The sequence below is a fragment of the Dermacentor silvarum genome, chromosome 3 (assembly GCF_013339745.2).
Source record: "Dermacentor silvarum isolate Dsil-2018 chromosome 3, BIME_Dsil_1.4, whole genome shotgun sequence".
Lineage (NCBI taxonomy): Eukaryota > Metazoa > Arthropoda > Arachnida > Ixodida > Ixodidae > Dermacentor > Dermacentor silvarum.
In genome coordinates, this window is record NC_051156.1 from 123,197,198 (window position 1) to 123,212,805 (window position 15,608).

At 43.8% G+C, this 15,608-nt stretch overlaps 1 protein-coding gene across 1 annotated transcript in view; it reads left to right on the top strand.

Annotated features, from left to right (window-relative positions):
• The first annotated feature begins 1,187 nt into the window (after positions 1 to 1,187).
• LOC119445757 (COMM domain-containing protein 7-like) overlaps positions 1,188 to 15,608 on the top strand; it is a 36,949-nt gene continuing 22,528 nt past the window's right edge. The window contains exon 1 of the mRNA XM_037710039.2: positions 1,188 to 1,439. Within this exon, the coding sequence (XP_037565967.1) occupies positions 1,281 to 1,439 (159 nt within the window). The 5' untranslated portion in view covers positions 1,188 to 1,280. The remainder of the gene's footprint in view (positions 1,440 to 15,608) is intronic.

The window sequence follows — 15,608 nt, forward strand, 5'->3', positions numbered from 1 at the left end:
GGTTCGCGGGAAATCCGAAATGATTGAGTGACGCACGAAAGTAGGTCACCGGGGAGAGGGCATGCGCGCGTTCCTTGTTGGCGCACGCCCTCGCCTGGGTTCTAACTGAAGTTGCGTCGTTCCGCCGATAGGTATCCGCTGCCGTCACCGCCCCGATAGACGCGCGCCCTTGCTACTTTATGTGGTCGATCGCGTCTAGCAAGCAAGCCTAGAAGTTTCCCCACCTAAAGAGTATATATCTTACACCGTGCAGCAGAGGCAAGCGAACTGCGGTTTTAGGGCCGAGAGGGGTGGCAGCGCCACCCGGCGAGAGGAGACGGAAAAGGGACACATTCGCGCGCGCGGCTCGGGCGGAGCTTGCAAACTGAAGCTAATCTAGTAACGTTGGGGCCAACTGGCTAGCTACGATGAGTGGATCCATCCGTCGGCAGAGGCGTTTTGCGAACGCTCTACGCCGATCGCTGCGGAGTCGGGCGTCCTCCGTATGGCGTACGACAGGGCAATTCTCGATGGCCCGCCCACTTTACTTACCTACCTCTCTACCCTTTAGTCCAAGCGTAATGAGCCATTCCTAGTAAATAAAACTTGATTATCATCGTGTCGCATTCACGTCTTCGCAACCGAAACCGAAACTATTTAGTAAAAACGAATACAAGTCGTGTCCAAAAATTCATGCGTCATAGAGTGGTGCCCTCTAGGTTAAAAGTGCGGGTCACAGGGGCTATGCTTCTGCTGTTTGAAGGCGCCGGACACGATTTCGGAAGCCAGAGTCACGTCATTGACGTTCGCTTTCGAAAATAGCCTATTATAGCAAATTATATACGGCTCTCTTACGCTTTACCGTATTTGTTCAAGTGTTTATTGCGTTTGTATCTTCATTTAACCCAATAGAGAATGATAACCCCCAAAACACTTTGTGAAAGCGTACATCACTATATATATATTTTTTATTTTATTGATCGCTTTCGTGTCAAGCATATAAAGAAGGCGTCAACACTGTTTGGAAATGTTGATTTTAAGTTCATCAGCCCAGTAGCTTGGTGTTTATGAACGCATATCGCTAATGTTTCAATAATGTCATCCTTTGATTGGTTATGGAATGGTGCGCCGTCTAGTGCGAAATATATCGGTGCGTCTGGCTCTGAAAAAGCCAAATGTAGTAGGCCTTATCTGCTTGGAGTGGGTAACTAACAACTGAGGGGGTGTGTGGCTGTGTGCTGCAGCCGGTTGCAGCTACGCGGGCGCAGGTTCGCTTTTTCAGCTGCTGTCTCTGTGTAGCCATGAAAGCTGAAGACGTAAAGCTTTCGGGCGGCAAGCCCAGCAGTGTCGTGCTTGCGGACATACAGGCTGTGAATGCGCTAAGTGCTGAGCAGTTCTCGCAGCTCGTCGACACCACCTGCCGCACGTCTACGGTGTCCGCTGCGTCGTCGAGTGGCGACGTGAGTTTTCTCCAATATTCATTTTTTTTTTTAATAGCGGATGCAGTGTATCGTTGATTCTGCCTCTTGGTTGTCGCATGTGCACAGTATATTCGATAGTATGCCTTGTGAGGTGTGGACGATGCCTTACGTTTAAGCTAACCCGTGTCTTTGTGGCATGTATTACGATCAATCCAATTCATTCATCAAATGATAATTTTCACTTCCCTACGTGAACTTCAATGTTTAATTTCTAGTCTTGTGTTGCTAAACCATGAATATGCTTCATAGCAACCCAAAATTCGTCGGGGTATACTAGTATTGTGGTATACCCTTAGGTATACCACAATACTAGTATACCACAATACCACTTCAGAAAGATTGGGCGCAGTGTGCTGTTGTTGTGTACTGTAGATAGTGCCACTGTCTATGCACCGTTCCGTGCTGTGTGCAACATTTAATTTTGTCAGCACCTATTGCAACCTTCACTGCAAGAAATAACATAATATAAAAATAGTTATGATAAAATTAATTGCGGCTGTCACTCGCTTGTTTTACGAAGCAGCCGTACCGGGGCAAAATTTTAGATACTATGTAAACGACAGTGAAATGCCGCTTCATTATGCGCGAGTTTTCATTTGTAAATATTCTGGAAGCTTCATAACCTTTATTGATGTCACAACTCGCGTATAAACTCACTCGTTTTCAAAATGGGGCTGCATGAAGTCTATGTATTAGTAATTTCCTTGATGCAAAAACTTCACCCGTGTGGATTTGCTAAGTGTTTGAAAATGAGGCTACATGAGATCTAAGCACTGCAACCTGTTGCTATGACTGAATTCATGGAAAAAAGTGTTCACTCATGTCATCCACTTTTTTTTCACTCTCAAACCTGCTTGCGTAGTCTAGATTCTTTCTTATCCGGAACATCAAATTCTCTTCTCATGCATGAGAGCCAGTGGGAATTTTTATTATATTTGAAAGAAATTATCGAATTCCTTATATCCTCCTGCGACCAGAACACAACTATGTGATATAATTGCTCATCAAGGTGGTTTTTACTGTATACTGTTATGTTATGAACTTGAAAAACAATTTTTAAAATTACCAACAACTGCATCTCCATTTACGTGAACATCTCCTCATGTTTGCTATGGTAAAAACTGCATTTCATTGCTTAAACGCAAAGATGATGATGGAACTAGGTGTAGTAGATTGCCATGTTGCTGGTGCGTCCGGTATTTTCACACAATCTGAATGATTTCGAAACACACCTCAGTTTGCTTTTGGCCGTCTGGGACACACAGAGGTCTAGATCGAGTGTCAAATTCCTCAAAAGCAGATTATGAGAATATGAGTAAACCACTACTTTACAGTTGCACATGCGCACTGTACTTTATACCCATAATGAATACTTTGCGTAATCACTTGCAAGTTAACTTATAAAAAATGCAGAAGGCAATGTGCAATGTATTGTACAAGGGGTCTTAGGATATGCCTGCAAGCATTGCAACTGCTTACAATGCCAAGGAAAACTGCAAGGCATATCCAGTTTTCTTATTTTTTCTTAAAGGAGCATAATTGCTTGGTTACAAAGTCTAAAACAAAGGAATAGGTGATCACATGATGTTAAAGCCTGCAATGAAAAGTCTCACAAAATCAGACATTTTAGTATAACGTTGCTGTTGAAGTGGCAGAATGTCACCCTCTGAACACATGTTCATAAATGAAGAAATGTGCAGAATTGTTTCAAACTGTTTGTTGGATAGTATGGTTATATTCGTATTTTTAATTGTTCCTCACCTTGTTCAAACATTATTCTTCACTTTGTTAATAAAAAGCTGGTACACACCAAACGCTACATGACAAAGCATGAAAATAATGCCAGTAGTTCCACTGCATATTAATCAAATGCCGCACCCCTGCATATTAAATTCAGTTCAGTTTATTCCTACAGTTCGTATACCTAAGAAATACGGGAAACAGGAACAAAAAGCTTGTCGTGCAGCCACTTTAAGGGGTGCCTGTATCCTTGCAGGGAAATCTTGGCACACAATGAATCAAGTTTGCATTTGTGCAAATAAAACATTGCTTTAGCTGGGAAGCATGAAATTCATATGAGCATCAAAGCCAAAAGATCCATTCATACAAAAGGCAATGTTAACAATCACTACGTGGCTTTTCACGGTTGACTCTCGGGCCAGTTGGTAATGTACTGTGAATGTTGCGCTGAGGGGAAAAAATTGCAGGGAAAGACAAGAGCCATGATAGATTCGCTGTCGTGTTTGTCCTGTCTGCCTTGTCTCTCTTCTTTCCTGCTATTTTTTTGCCCTCAGCGCAATGTTCACAATACCCGACTTATGCACAGGAACACATCCCCCCCCCCCAAAAAAAAACAAAAAATAACTAATTATCGCAGGACCAACGCTCTTGTTTCAAGCTATGTCAAGTGGGGCAGTGTTTAATTTTGTCAATTAAATGCTTTATATGAAAAGAGGCATGTGATGTAATTTACTTCTGAGTTTCATAATTGTTTATGCATTCCGCCTTAAAGGGACCAACATCTACCTAGAATGTGTCATGGGATATTTGTATAAATGAAAAGACCATGATTTATAATGACAGAAACGAGCATACTGTTTGTTATTTAAGTTGTAATTATAATTGTACAGTGACACAGAAATTCGAAAAAATCTATAAGTGGCACGAAACCTTTGTACTCGAGACGTAGTCAGTGAGACTACTGTAGGCAAATCTGCTGTTATCAAGTGCTGCATTCTTATTGTTTAAGAGAGCAGTCTTTATATTACATATGCATTTGTGCTTTACTCAGTGCAGATTATCAAGTAAAAAACTTCACGCCAAGGTGCGGCAGTGCCTTCGTAGCAACAAGAGGAGCAGCAGAGCAATAGTGTCCTTTCATTGCATGGTGGTGCACATGAGAACTTTTGTACACGTACGAGTTTAGGTGTGAATGCCCCGAGCTCTGGTTTCCCTGTGAGATACAAAATGCCATCAACCAACACTGCAATAGGTTTGTTCAATTCAAAAAAGGTGCAGGCTATGCCAGTTGTGGTGCGGCAGGCTCCACCACTTGCTTCAATGTTCAAGGGCACACTGCACCCCATGCAGTCGAGAACGAGGGTGCACGGTGTGCCACTGTACCTCCGACAATTGAAGGCCTAGGTGCAGAAGGTGCAAAGAAACTTGGTTGAATCAAATAGATCCTAATAATGGCACTACTAGCATATCCTAGCACTGAGCTTGGCTTGGCCAAAACGAAATGGAGGATGCTTAAGCTTCGCCTTTAAGAGTGGAACACGATAGTATTAAAAAGTCCCTGACTGCTTCTCACGCTTCCTGGCAACTGCAGCTTATGTAACCGTAATATTTACCGGGAAACGCTGGCGGCGAACGCTATGCACAAAGGTGAGCTTTCTCGTAGAAACGCTGCCTTTGAGGGGGCTGATCTTGTTATTGTTTTGCACTTTTAATATTTCAGTCTGAGAAGATTTAACATAAATGGCATGCGCTTTCAGTGTTTTGTTTCATGGCATTTCTTTGTGGGCTGTCATTCTCGAAATTCCAAGGAATAACTTTGTCAAGAATGTAAGACAAGCTATGAGCAACTTTAGTGATAGAATGGTGTGGCAATATAACCCACATATACCGCATGTCACATATCAAGGCGTGTCATATACATTTACCTTAATATATACGAAAATTTTCTTTGATGGACAGCCTGCCAACACTGGATCTTCTGCGACATGGGGCCCTTAAAGCTATTGCGTTAAAAAGCCTTGCCATGTATATGACCAGAGCAATTGTACAGAAAACCACAAAAAGCATGTAGCTAATATTGTAGAAATAATTCGACACTCCAGAAAACTTGAAGTGCTGGAATGTTGACTTGATAAACAAAATATTAATTTCTCACCACTACGGTTGCACTTGTGTGCTTTTCACCAATGCTGGTGTGTAGTCAATCACGCTCACCTATCACTGTTTCCATCGTGTGTCCAGCATATGACTACATCCTCACTGCAGATCGAAAGTTTCTAATAAAGAATGTTTTACGTCGTTATGCACATTGCCACTGTATGATCGGACACTCTGACCAGTAAGCTTTTCATTGCACTTAACAAATTGGGTACCAGAAATATTGGTTGCTTTAACGGCAAACACAAGTGAGCTCAAGTATTACTCAACAAAACCATTTTACATCAGTTTAACCGTACAAAATATATATCAAACAAATTAATTGATACTGTAGTCACCCCAATGTAGATATAAAAGTTCGACCTCTTCGTTATTATTATTTCTGTTTGACAGTGTTTTGTTTTGACCACTTGGGGCTACCTGGCTACATTTTCCATGCCAAGAATGAGTGTCGCTGACGTAGGTGTTTCCTCCAAAATATGCAAAAGAAGGGTCTCACTTATTAACGGATTTATTTTTTTCTACTGCGTACCAAGGACAAGTGGCAGTCATTTGATCATTTTGGTGTCAATGCTGTACTATTAAATGGCACCAGCTTCCCAGAAAACTAATATTCTGAGGGTGCACTTTGGCGGTAACAAAGCACGCGTCCGGCTACCTTGGAGGTGGCACTGAAGTGAGGAAGCTGCAGCGATGATGGCCTTTTCAATGATGGAATTGTAGTGTTTTCAGACTATTATTCACCTCAAGTAAACAATTAAACCTGGAAAGTTCCAGGTGGTTGTGTTGTGAGCTTCAACTTAGTAACTACAAATTGGGGGAGAACTATAGAATCTTTGGTAACCTCTCTCACATGGATGTGGCTTGACAAAAACACCTTGTCGTTGGTGCTTCTGCGATTTCTTTTCCACGCTGCACCAGCAATGACACATTGTATGAAGAATAACAAAAGCATGCGTGACTTCTGTACCATGCAATATCATGCTTCATATGCAGTGTTTGTGGCCTTCCTTATCTGCAACTCGTAAACATGAAAAAATATAATTGACAGTAAAAGATAACAGAAAATAACAAATGAAGTCCTGATATTATAATACTAAAGGCTCTTCACAATGAATAAGTCATGGAAAAATTGGGAAAATTGTGGTGGATAAAAAATTGCCGTATAAGGGGTTAAACAGAAAATTAAGGAAGCGGCTCAGAGTAGAGGTAGAACATCGGGTTCCTCTACTCAATATCTTCAGTTTGAATGCTCATCCAAGTCGCTACGTTTTTCAGGCATGGAATGTTACCTGAATCTCTCTAAAAAATTGGCCGCATATCTGCTTGCTTCGCTGCAAATGACGAAAGACGATAGTCTTCTGCCGCCCCTGATATGTAACAGCCTCTCTTCTCCCCCTCCCACCCCTCACACTCTTCCCATCCCCTCTCACTCCTCCGATGATGGATGCAATAGAGGTTTTGCTGAATTCAATTCAAATTTCCCACGTTCACCTTGCTCTCGCGCCATCTGTTGCGACCTTTTATTACTGTTGGTTTAAAGCCAGCTACAGAGCAGCGGCTTCAGTCGGCCAGTCGGCTTGGTTTTTAACGCGTAATGTCTCTTCAACACCATTTCTGACGCGTTGATTTTTCATTTACTAACGTAAATACTAGTCCAATGTGTATTCTTAATTAAATGAACGCTGCGGATCATGGTTACGTACATATATTTTGCCTAAAATAGGCCTGAGGTTTTCTTTGCGCTGTATAATGTTGACGTGTATGACCCCGGGCCACCAGTGCTAGTAGCTTGGTTGGTTTTGTCTGAGCGGTTGAATCGAGTGATAGACAATGCTTTTCGCGTTTAGGGAGCCCAAGAAAAACTATCGTCTTTTAAAAAAACTGCTTTGCTAGTGCAGGGACGACTGAATTAGAAAGGCCCACTGAGCTTCATAAAAACACTTCCTCAAAAGAGCAGGAATTGGCCTTCCTGGTGCTGTATTTGTCCATTACTTTCTCTCTATTGACTGTCACTGTCAGTTTCTAGCTGATGACCCCACAGCAGCCAAAGAGGATATACGTGCCGTCGATGCACTCCGAAAACATCGAGACGTCGCCTGCCACCCCTTGCCTGGGCCTCCCCAAGTGCCATGTGCTTGGAGAGCCAGGCACCACTGTTCACTCAAGGCTCTTGACTGTCGACTTTCCTACCGCAGCCTTCCTAGGCCCCACCTCATCGCTGGCTCTATTGGCCTAACTATATGTAGGAATAAGTATGAGTACAGCACAGGCCAGGCCTCTACAGTGGCTCCCACCTACAATAACGACACTCAATGTAGGACCACTTGTCAGTACGGCAATGAGCCAGCATACTCACTCTACCAGCACATCATCTGCACACTCTGGAAAACTAATATACCGGCCATCACAAGGCTTGCACCTCATCGACATTCCACCCAGTAAACTTCACTCCTCGCTAGGCTTCTGTCCCAATTAGACAATGCAGACCTGCGCTGTAGCCTCAATCGTATTTTTCCCAAGGGAATCATCACACTTCTCACCTGCCACACCCATTCTTAAATGCAAAGCTTCTGGCAGTGGATCCTTTCACCATCCTGAACTTACCGCTTAAACTGGCGGTATCCATCGCTAAATCCTCTGTCTCGACTGCGACACTGCTGAGCCTTAAGTATCAGCCTCACTAGGAGCTGGAGTGTGCCCCATAGCCCCTCTGAAACCCCCCGGCATTCACCCAGTGGACCAACAAGCCAGGTTGCCTCTACCCCACAGGCTGCCGCAGAATTCCCCCTCAGGCAAATCAACCAGGCAGTGGTTCTTCAGCCCTCCCTGCCCCCACCCCATCACCCAGCTAATGGCCCCTGGACCCCCCATAAAGCAAAATGCGACTACCATGCTTCCCTCCTCTGTACCAACTGTCCTCGCACAGCAGTCATCAACTCTCCTTCCCCCTTGCCCCATCCCAACCGTCTCCTGCCATGGACATTGCTCCAGCTAGTACCACAGAGACATCTCCCAACCCGTCGCCCTCAGTGCTTACTCCACAACCACACTGTATCTAAGGACCAATCAGTTGACATTTAATTTGTGGTCTCGACTAGGAAATCGCATTTAATAATGTGGTAGTGGAACTACTGGAGGTTTGGGTGCAAGTGAGGGCTCCTCCCGCCGTACATTGCATTACACACTTTGCCACCAGACAGCACTTTTCTTGAAGAACCCGTTCAATTTATATCTCTGGAGAAAACCTTTTTGGCTATTACCCTACTCATCTCACATATGTATCTAAGGATATTACGGCAGTCAAGGTAGTGTACACTCCCTCCTAACTTGCCATTTCCCTTATTTCTGCCTCCCCTTTTCCCTCTTGTGCCCCACTCGCACCCCTAGCACCACCCTAGGTGATTACTTTGGCTTGCACCCTACTCCCTTCTTTTCCCACCTTATCATAGATGACTTCAACGCCCCACACAAAGCCTCGCGCTATTAAAATAACACCCCCAAAAAGCATTCTTCTCAGTAGTTGTCTTGATCATTCCTTTTGACGACTCGTACTCTCTCACCCACCGGAGTAACCCTATTCAAGAAAACATGATCCAAAATGTGTTTCATTCATAGTATCTTACTGCAAAATGTGGTGACCCCCAGGATTGTCAAAATTTCCAGCAGGTGGCACATATGAGCTGGTTGGCAACTTAGCATGGTGAATAAACAGTGCAAAAATAGAACAAGACATCTGCTAGATTACATGGGACGCAGTGCTGGCTAACAAGGGATGTTTGTTACGGCAGCCACAATATTCATACCAGCGAGCAGGCTAAACACATAGTAACAGGGCTGGAAAACTAAACTAAAACCACCCGTGAGTACAAATATCTGCTATCATCTCTAAGATGTGAAACCTCTTTTTTGCAAGGAATGATTGATGTCCGTATGCATGACAATCCCTTCCTGTTAAGTTCCTCTCAAATATCTTGCGAATTTCGGTCTTGGTAACTGGCTAAAATTTGTATGGTCACAGTAGCGATTGTTGGTGCACTTCCCTGTTTTGCCCCACACAAGCAGCCGCAGAATAAGGGCACCTCATATGCCACGTCAGTCTTGCAAGAAATGAAGCATTCTGGTTCCAAGCATTGCTTTCTACACCATGACAAATGAGCACACACTTATCACTGCATCACAGACCAGGGCATACACACACCACGTGTATTACAAAGTGGTTCTGGGCAAGGCAAGTTGGTCAGGCTGTCCCTAGCTGCTGCCTCCGCACTGCAGAAGTGGGGTGATGCCCCACCCGATGTACATCTCCTCCATCTTTGGAATGGTGCTAGTCGAGGCCTTCTGAAACAATGTACTGCAACAGAAGTTACTGCCATCTACATGTTCAAATTTAAGTACTTAAAGAAGTAGCTGTATATTCGACCACACTTAGGTGCGAGAGTTGGTTCCAGACTTGCGATCGCATAGCCACCCATCAACACTGCATGGCCTCTCTTTCACTCTCTTTCTAATCGGGCCACTGCATGCACAGCTAGCCACAGGCAGTCTTGCTGTAAGATACTGAACTCCTACAACACAGCTGATGCTCCCTATCAAGATATTTGCATAACCTACAATGCACCATACGATAAACCAACTTGTGCCAATTACACATTACCTCCCTCAATCAGTTACAGTCTTTCAGACCACTTCAATTAACTTGTTTCAGCACTCCAGAGGAATACCTCTCCACATCTAGTTAAGGCATGCAATCATCACCTCATTCTTGCTGATTTGTATTACGGTTTTTCTGCTCTGTTTGATTGGACTACTGGAGACCTTCCTCCTGCATAGAAGCATGCTGATATCATTTTCATACCCAAACCAGGGAAGTCACCTGCGCCTCCATCTCTTTGACCTACCTCTCTCGCATCCTGTGTCAGTAAGTTCATGGGACACTTAGAACTTTCAAATACAAAAAATGCTTGTGTACTTATATTTAGGTGCAACTTAGGGAACCCCAGGTAGTATTAATTAATCCGATCCTTCCTCTGCAGCATCCTTCATAACCCACTGTGTTGTTTCAGCGCTTAATAGCTTACAATTTCATTTAATGTTTAAATACTTCACCGGATTGAGCAATTCTCGGAGGATGCATCCATGCACGTGTGAAGATCTCTCTGCACTGGATACCTTTTTACAATGCCAATAGTATATTCTTTCTGAACTGTGTGCTACACAATTTCTCACCATATTAGTACGCCAGCTTTTAATTTGACGAAAGCCTTCAATAACATGACACACAATGCCGTGTTAAGGAACTTGCTCACCTGGGCTGTGGTGCTCGCATGCACAACTATGTTCACTCCTTCCTACGCGGACTCTTCTTCCTATGATTTGCTTATGCCCTACCATCATGCGTATATCTGCATATCAATGCAGCATATCAAGACGCTCAGCTCTCTCCTCTCTTCAACCTCGCCATGTGCATTATTCAGCGCATTTTTGTTACTGCTCACCTCCATTCTGCATGATATCATTGCTGGTGACATCACCATCTAGTCCTACCTTGGTTTATCAGATGTACAAGGTAGCCCTTGCTTCTACTTCAGCAGCCACCCAAACAGTTGGGCTATATAGCCCAACTGTATCCATCGGCGGTTTACATTGTTTTACTCTGTCCTTAACTATTGTTATCTGGTATGGGGCACGACTTCTTTTTCCAACACTAACAAACTACACACAATCCAAAAACGGGCTGTACGCAACATTGCCAGTGCTGCGTTCGATTCCCCCTCCAAACCTATTTTTGAAGCACTTAACATAATACCCATAACAGAATTGTACAATAATGTGCTGCTTAAAAGATATAAATTTAGCATTAGGCAAAATGCCTTTCTTGTTAAGCTATCCAATTTAAAACATAAAACGTACACATACGATTCCCGAGCCGCTGGTGATTGGTTTATACCAAAAACACGGACGAATTATGGTCGACAAATGATTTATCGACTACCCTCTCTACTAAATTCATGCAATGCCCTATAGAAGAGTGATTTTTGTTTTTGTTTGCTTTCGCGTGTAAATCAACCTTTGAGAGCAAGTTGTAAGATGCCTTTTTTTTCTTTTTTTAGTTTTGTTGTTGCTGCATTATTGGCCACTTTACAGTTATTATCTATGCTCGTATAAGCCAAGTTTTTTGTAGGGGGCGTAGACCCTCGTCAAGCCTGTGAAAGGCTTTTTGTCTACGTCCCCATCATCATCTTAATGATGTAAATAAAGTTTCTGTCTGTCTGTCTGTCTATATGTGCTCTCATAATTGCCCCCCATCCTTGGTTGCAAACCCCTCCCATAATGCTATTGCTGGATTGTCGCCCCAGCCCTATAGTCAACTCCCTGAAAGCTCTTGACCTCTGCTTCTAATTTGATGGCGAAGCCTCTTCGATGGTCTGGCACATTCTCCGACGTGATGAACTAGTTCTACTCCTCATGAACAGCATCACAAGCCATGTTAGGGGCCTAATGAACCTGAACTTTGGCTTTGGCACATGGTTCTCCCACTTTGCTTTAAAAAATTCATTCAGGAGTTTCAGGTGCCAGAACCATAGTCTGATGATGAGGCTCACTGTAGCAGGGGACTCCTCATTAATTTTGACCATGCGTAATTCTTTCATGTGCGCTTAATGTAAGTACACAAGTATTTTTTGTGTTTTGCCAAAATGGGAATGTGGCCGCCAAGACGGACTGAAACTGTGACCTCATGCTAAGCAGCACAATGCCACAGCCACTAAGCTACTACAGCAGGTCTACTTAGCTGTTGCTACCAGCTCACTTATTATTATTCCTTTGCCGACAGGATCCCTAATCTCACACTCTCAACACCCTTGCACTCAAAGCAATGAAAATTTCTTTGGGCAGCCTGATTGGGTATCCACAACACTACAGAAGTATTCCCGACTCAGTATCGCAACCAAGAACTCCTAAGCACCACTACTCGGTCAGTAACACTAGCCTGACGCTCTTTGGCCATACTTGGCCCTTGCGCCACAAGACACCAAATTCGTCATTCATCATCACCACCACCACCACTTGGATACTACCTACTGGCCAGTTCGGCTTTCCGTTCTCTACTTCTCTCTTGCAACGTCACGACACTTTCATCATCCTGGGTGACACTTCTCTGGATCACACCATTCCCCGACAACATGAACCCTAATGTGCAATCACGTTGCCACATGGCTCATATTCACTTACTATCAGCATTTCATCAGCACTCGCTATTTCTGCCACACCGATACTGGCATCGCTCTCAGTTCTGCCGTAGTGTTTCTTGCGAACACCTGTGCCAACTTTCATAGGGAAGTTCTCTATATTACACACCCCACACTTGCTAAACTACGCACCATTGTAGCTGCGTGCTGATATCTTCCCCCTGTCCCTCCTAGCCTGCCTATCTTCATAGACCCCTTTTAGGTGCGGAACTTCCGACTTTTCTCCTGAACCATTTCCATACTCGTCTTCTCACACCTGTTGAGATTGTGTTTACCTACCTGGTAGCTTGAAACGCACTTATTCAGTCACTTGAAAATTATGCCTGATGCATGACATTGCGAAATACAATGATAGATATGAACCCGCTACATGCAACAACATATTGACACCGAGCAAAAATGCCCAACTGTCTACCTTCCCACTCATTTTACCTAAACATTTTGTACATGTTATCCATAATTGCAGCACAATTCCAATCATAAGTCTTTGAAGATACTACTATGTGCGACACATTTTAAATATCATTACTTTCATCAGTGCTTTTGCTTTGATGCATTATCTTGGTGTACACAGTAGTGTACGTAGCGTCTGAAATGGTTAAGTGCCTGAGGTCTTACTTTTCGAGAAGACATTCGTTGTAGCTTAGAGATCCGATTATGTGCAAGGCATTGAGTCTCATGACCTCTCGAATCAGTTATAATCGCAGCCCAGGCAACTGTTGCAAGTGTAGTCTGTCATTTTTGTGAGCACAAGTAAACCGAGAAGAAGGGTCGGTTACGTTTGGTTGGCCCATTGCCAAGTTAAGCTCGCCCATCACTGGCAAGCTGGACGAGTCACAACCCTATGTGTCTAGTGCAATCTTGTTCACAAATGTCGCAAAAATATAAATTAAATAAACATTGCTTTCCCTTCTAACTTTAAACTTGTAATGCAGATGTCTGCCTCGCCAGCAAAGCCCAGCACACACTTAGTTCAACAGGAGCAGCAGTTGCTGTCGGAGGCCCGTGACTCTTTGAGCAGACATAGACTGCAACGACTGCCATTTTTTAAAAACGGTTGAAGCTTGGCTCACTGATACATATTTTTGTCTGCATGACAAAAGAACTAGCACAATCCTGCAACAGTGTCAGTGGCATAGCATGCGAACAGCCGCCTTCAGTGATTTACATGCTCCACAACACTCACCTTCAGGGAAAACGGGCAGGTCGGCACTTATAGACACTGGTTGTAAGTAACCAATGGCTTAATAGTGGTCCTGCCCTCCTTTCTGTGCTCCCGCCTTAACATCTACCAACCTACTCCTTATGACTGCTTTGTTTGACTCCTGCTAGGTCAGTGCAGGCATAGCGGTGCCCAGCCACCTTCATCGCTGAAGCGACGAAAAGGGTGCCCGGCGGCATCCTGGACTGCTGCTCTCATTTATTAATGCATTGTGCCTCTCTCTCTCTATCCTGCAGCCACCTTGTAATCCATTTATGTCTGCAGTGACGTTTCCTGGGACACCACTATCACCACATAATGTAAACGAAAGCAGCATGGCAGCCCTCTTTCTGCTTTTGTAGCCCAGTTCCCATGGGCCAGTCTGCTCGAGGCTATATAACTGCAAGCACTTATACAAGCACTTCTTTTCTGCCCTTTGATCCTGTGTTCTTGATCTACAAAATCTTTAGTGACGACAGTGAGGAATGAAAAGATTTCAACTGTTATTAAGTATGAACGACCCATCACGGCGACATCACCAGACAGCATAGCAACTTTGGTGAACCACAGCATGGTTGCAACAGCACTTGGAAGGCTTGCCAAGCTTTGCCAGAACAATGGCAGTATGAAAGTCTGCATCAGAAGATTTAAGGTTTTTGCAAGTGCTATCAGCAGTGATAACTCAAAGAAGGTGCATGTGTTCTTGAGTCTTCGCACCACTGCATATATGCCAATAATACAACCAGAGTGGTACGCAAGCACTATGTGCTGAAGATATCCATGGTTACATAACGATACAACTTGCAATCTTGGGGATCCAGGATGAAGAAAAATGATTGGGAATGTTCTCAAGCTCAGCAAGCTGGCAGCAACATGCAAGTTCAGCAGTTTCTTCAGGGAGAGCTCTCAAAATTGATTAGTATTGGCCCTTCACAGCAACGATGTCTGATGCCATCTGCTGTCTCAACCATACGATGAGGTGACATAGAGTTGTCTCCTCAACATCACCACCACAATAAAGACTGCCAAGAATTAAATTAAGGAAATATTCCCATCTCAATGGCACCTCAACTAGCAGAACAACAAACCACTTAAGTGGAAACCAATGAATAAGATCACAGTAGTGACGACAATGGAAGCTGCTGCCTACAAACCACTGAATTTGCAGAAAGAGGAACTTTCACACGAAGAACAAGGCAAACATTTCAAGTCTGTCAATGAGCATTTTGCTAAGCCTTGCAAATGTTTTCAGAAACTTGCGTTTCAAAAATTCCAAGCAGGGTCACGTTACTAAAATGAATTGGACAAAACACACATTGTATGGACTGAAGGCATTCACAGGCAGAGCTGTTAGCAATAAGACATAGGACATGCATCTTTTGTAGTAAACTGGCATACCAGTAAGAAGGGCTTAGCAGTCTAACACTGTAAAGTGAATTTTGAAGTAGTGTTCCAAATACCAAGCATTCTGCAATGGTTGTGCACTTAGTCATGTAAACCCAACTTCTCTAAAGGTTCGAGGTTGCATGCAAGTTGATGTACACACGACGCACTCTGCCATATCTTGCTGCTCGTATTAAATCAACTTGAGTTGGGCTTGAGGATGCCAACACTTGGACACAATTGGTTGTTATAAATCAGATTGGATTGGTATGTAATGCTAGTGTAGTTCACTATGCGTTGCCACAAGTTAAAAAGGAATTACTGGACCGGGAGGGAGTTGATGTCCTATAATGTAGAGCACAGTCATTGGGCTACACCCCTACTAGTTGTGCCTAGGAAGGTGGGTTGCATGGGTTG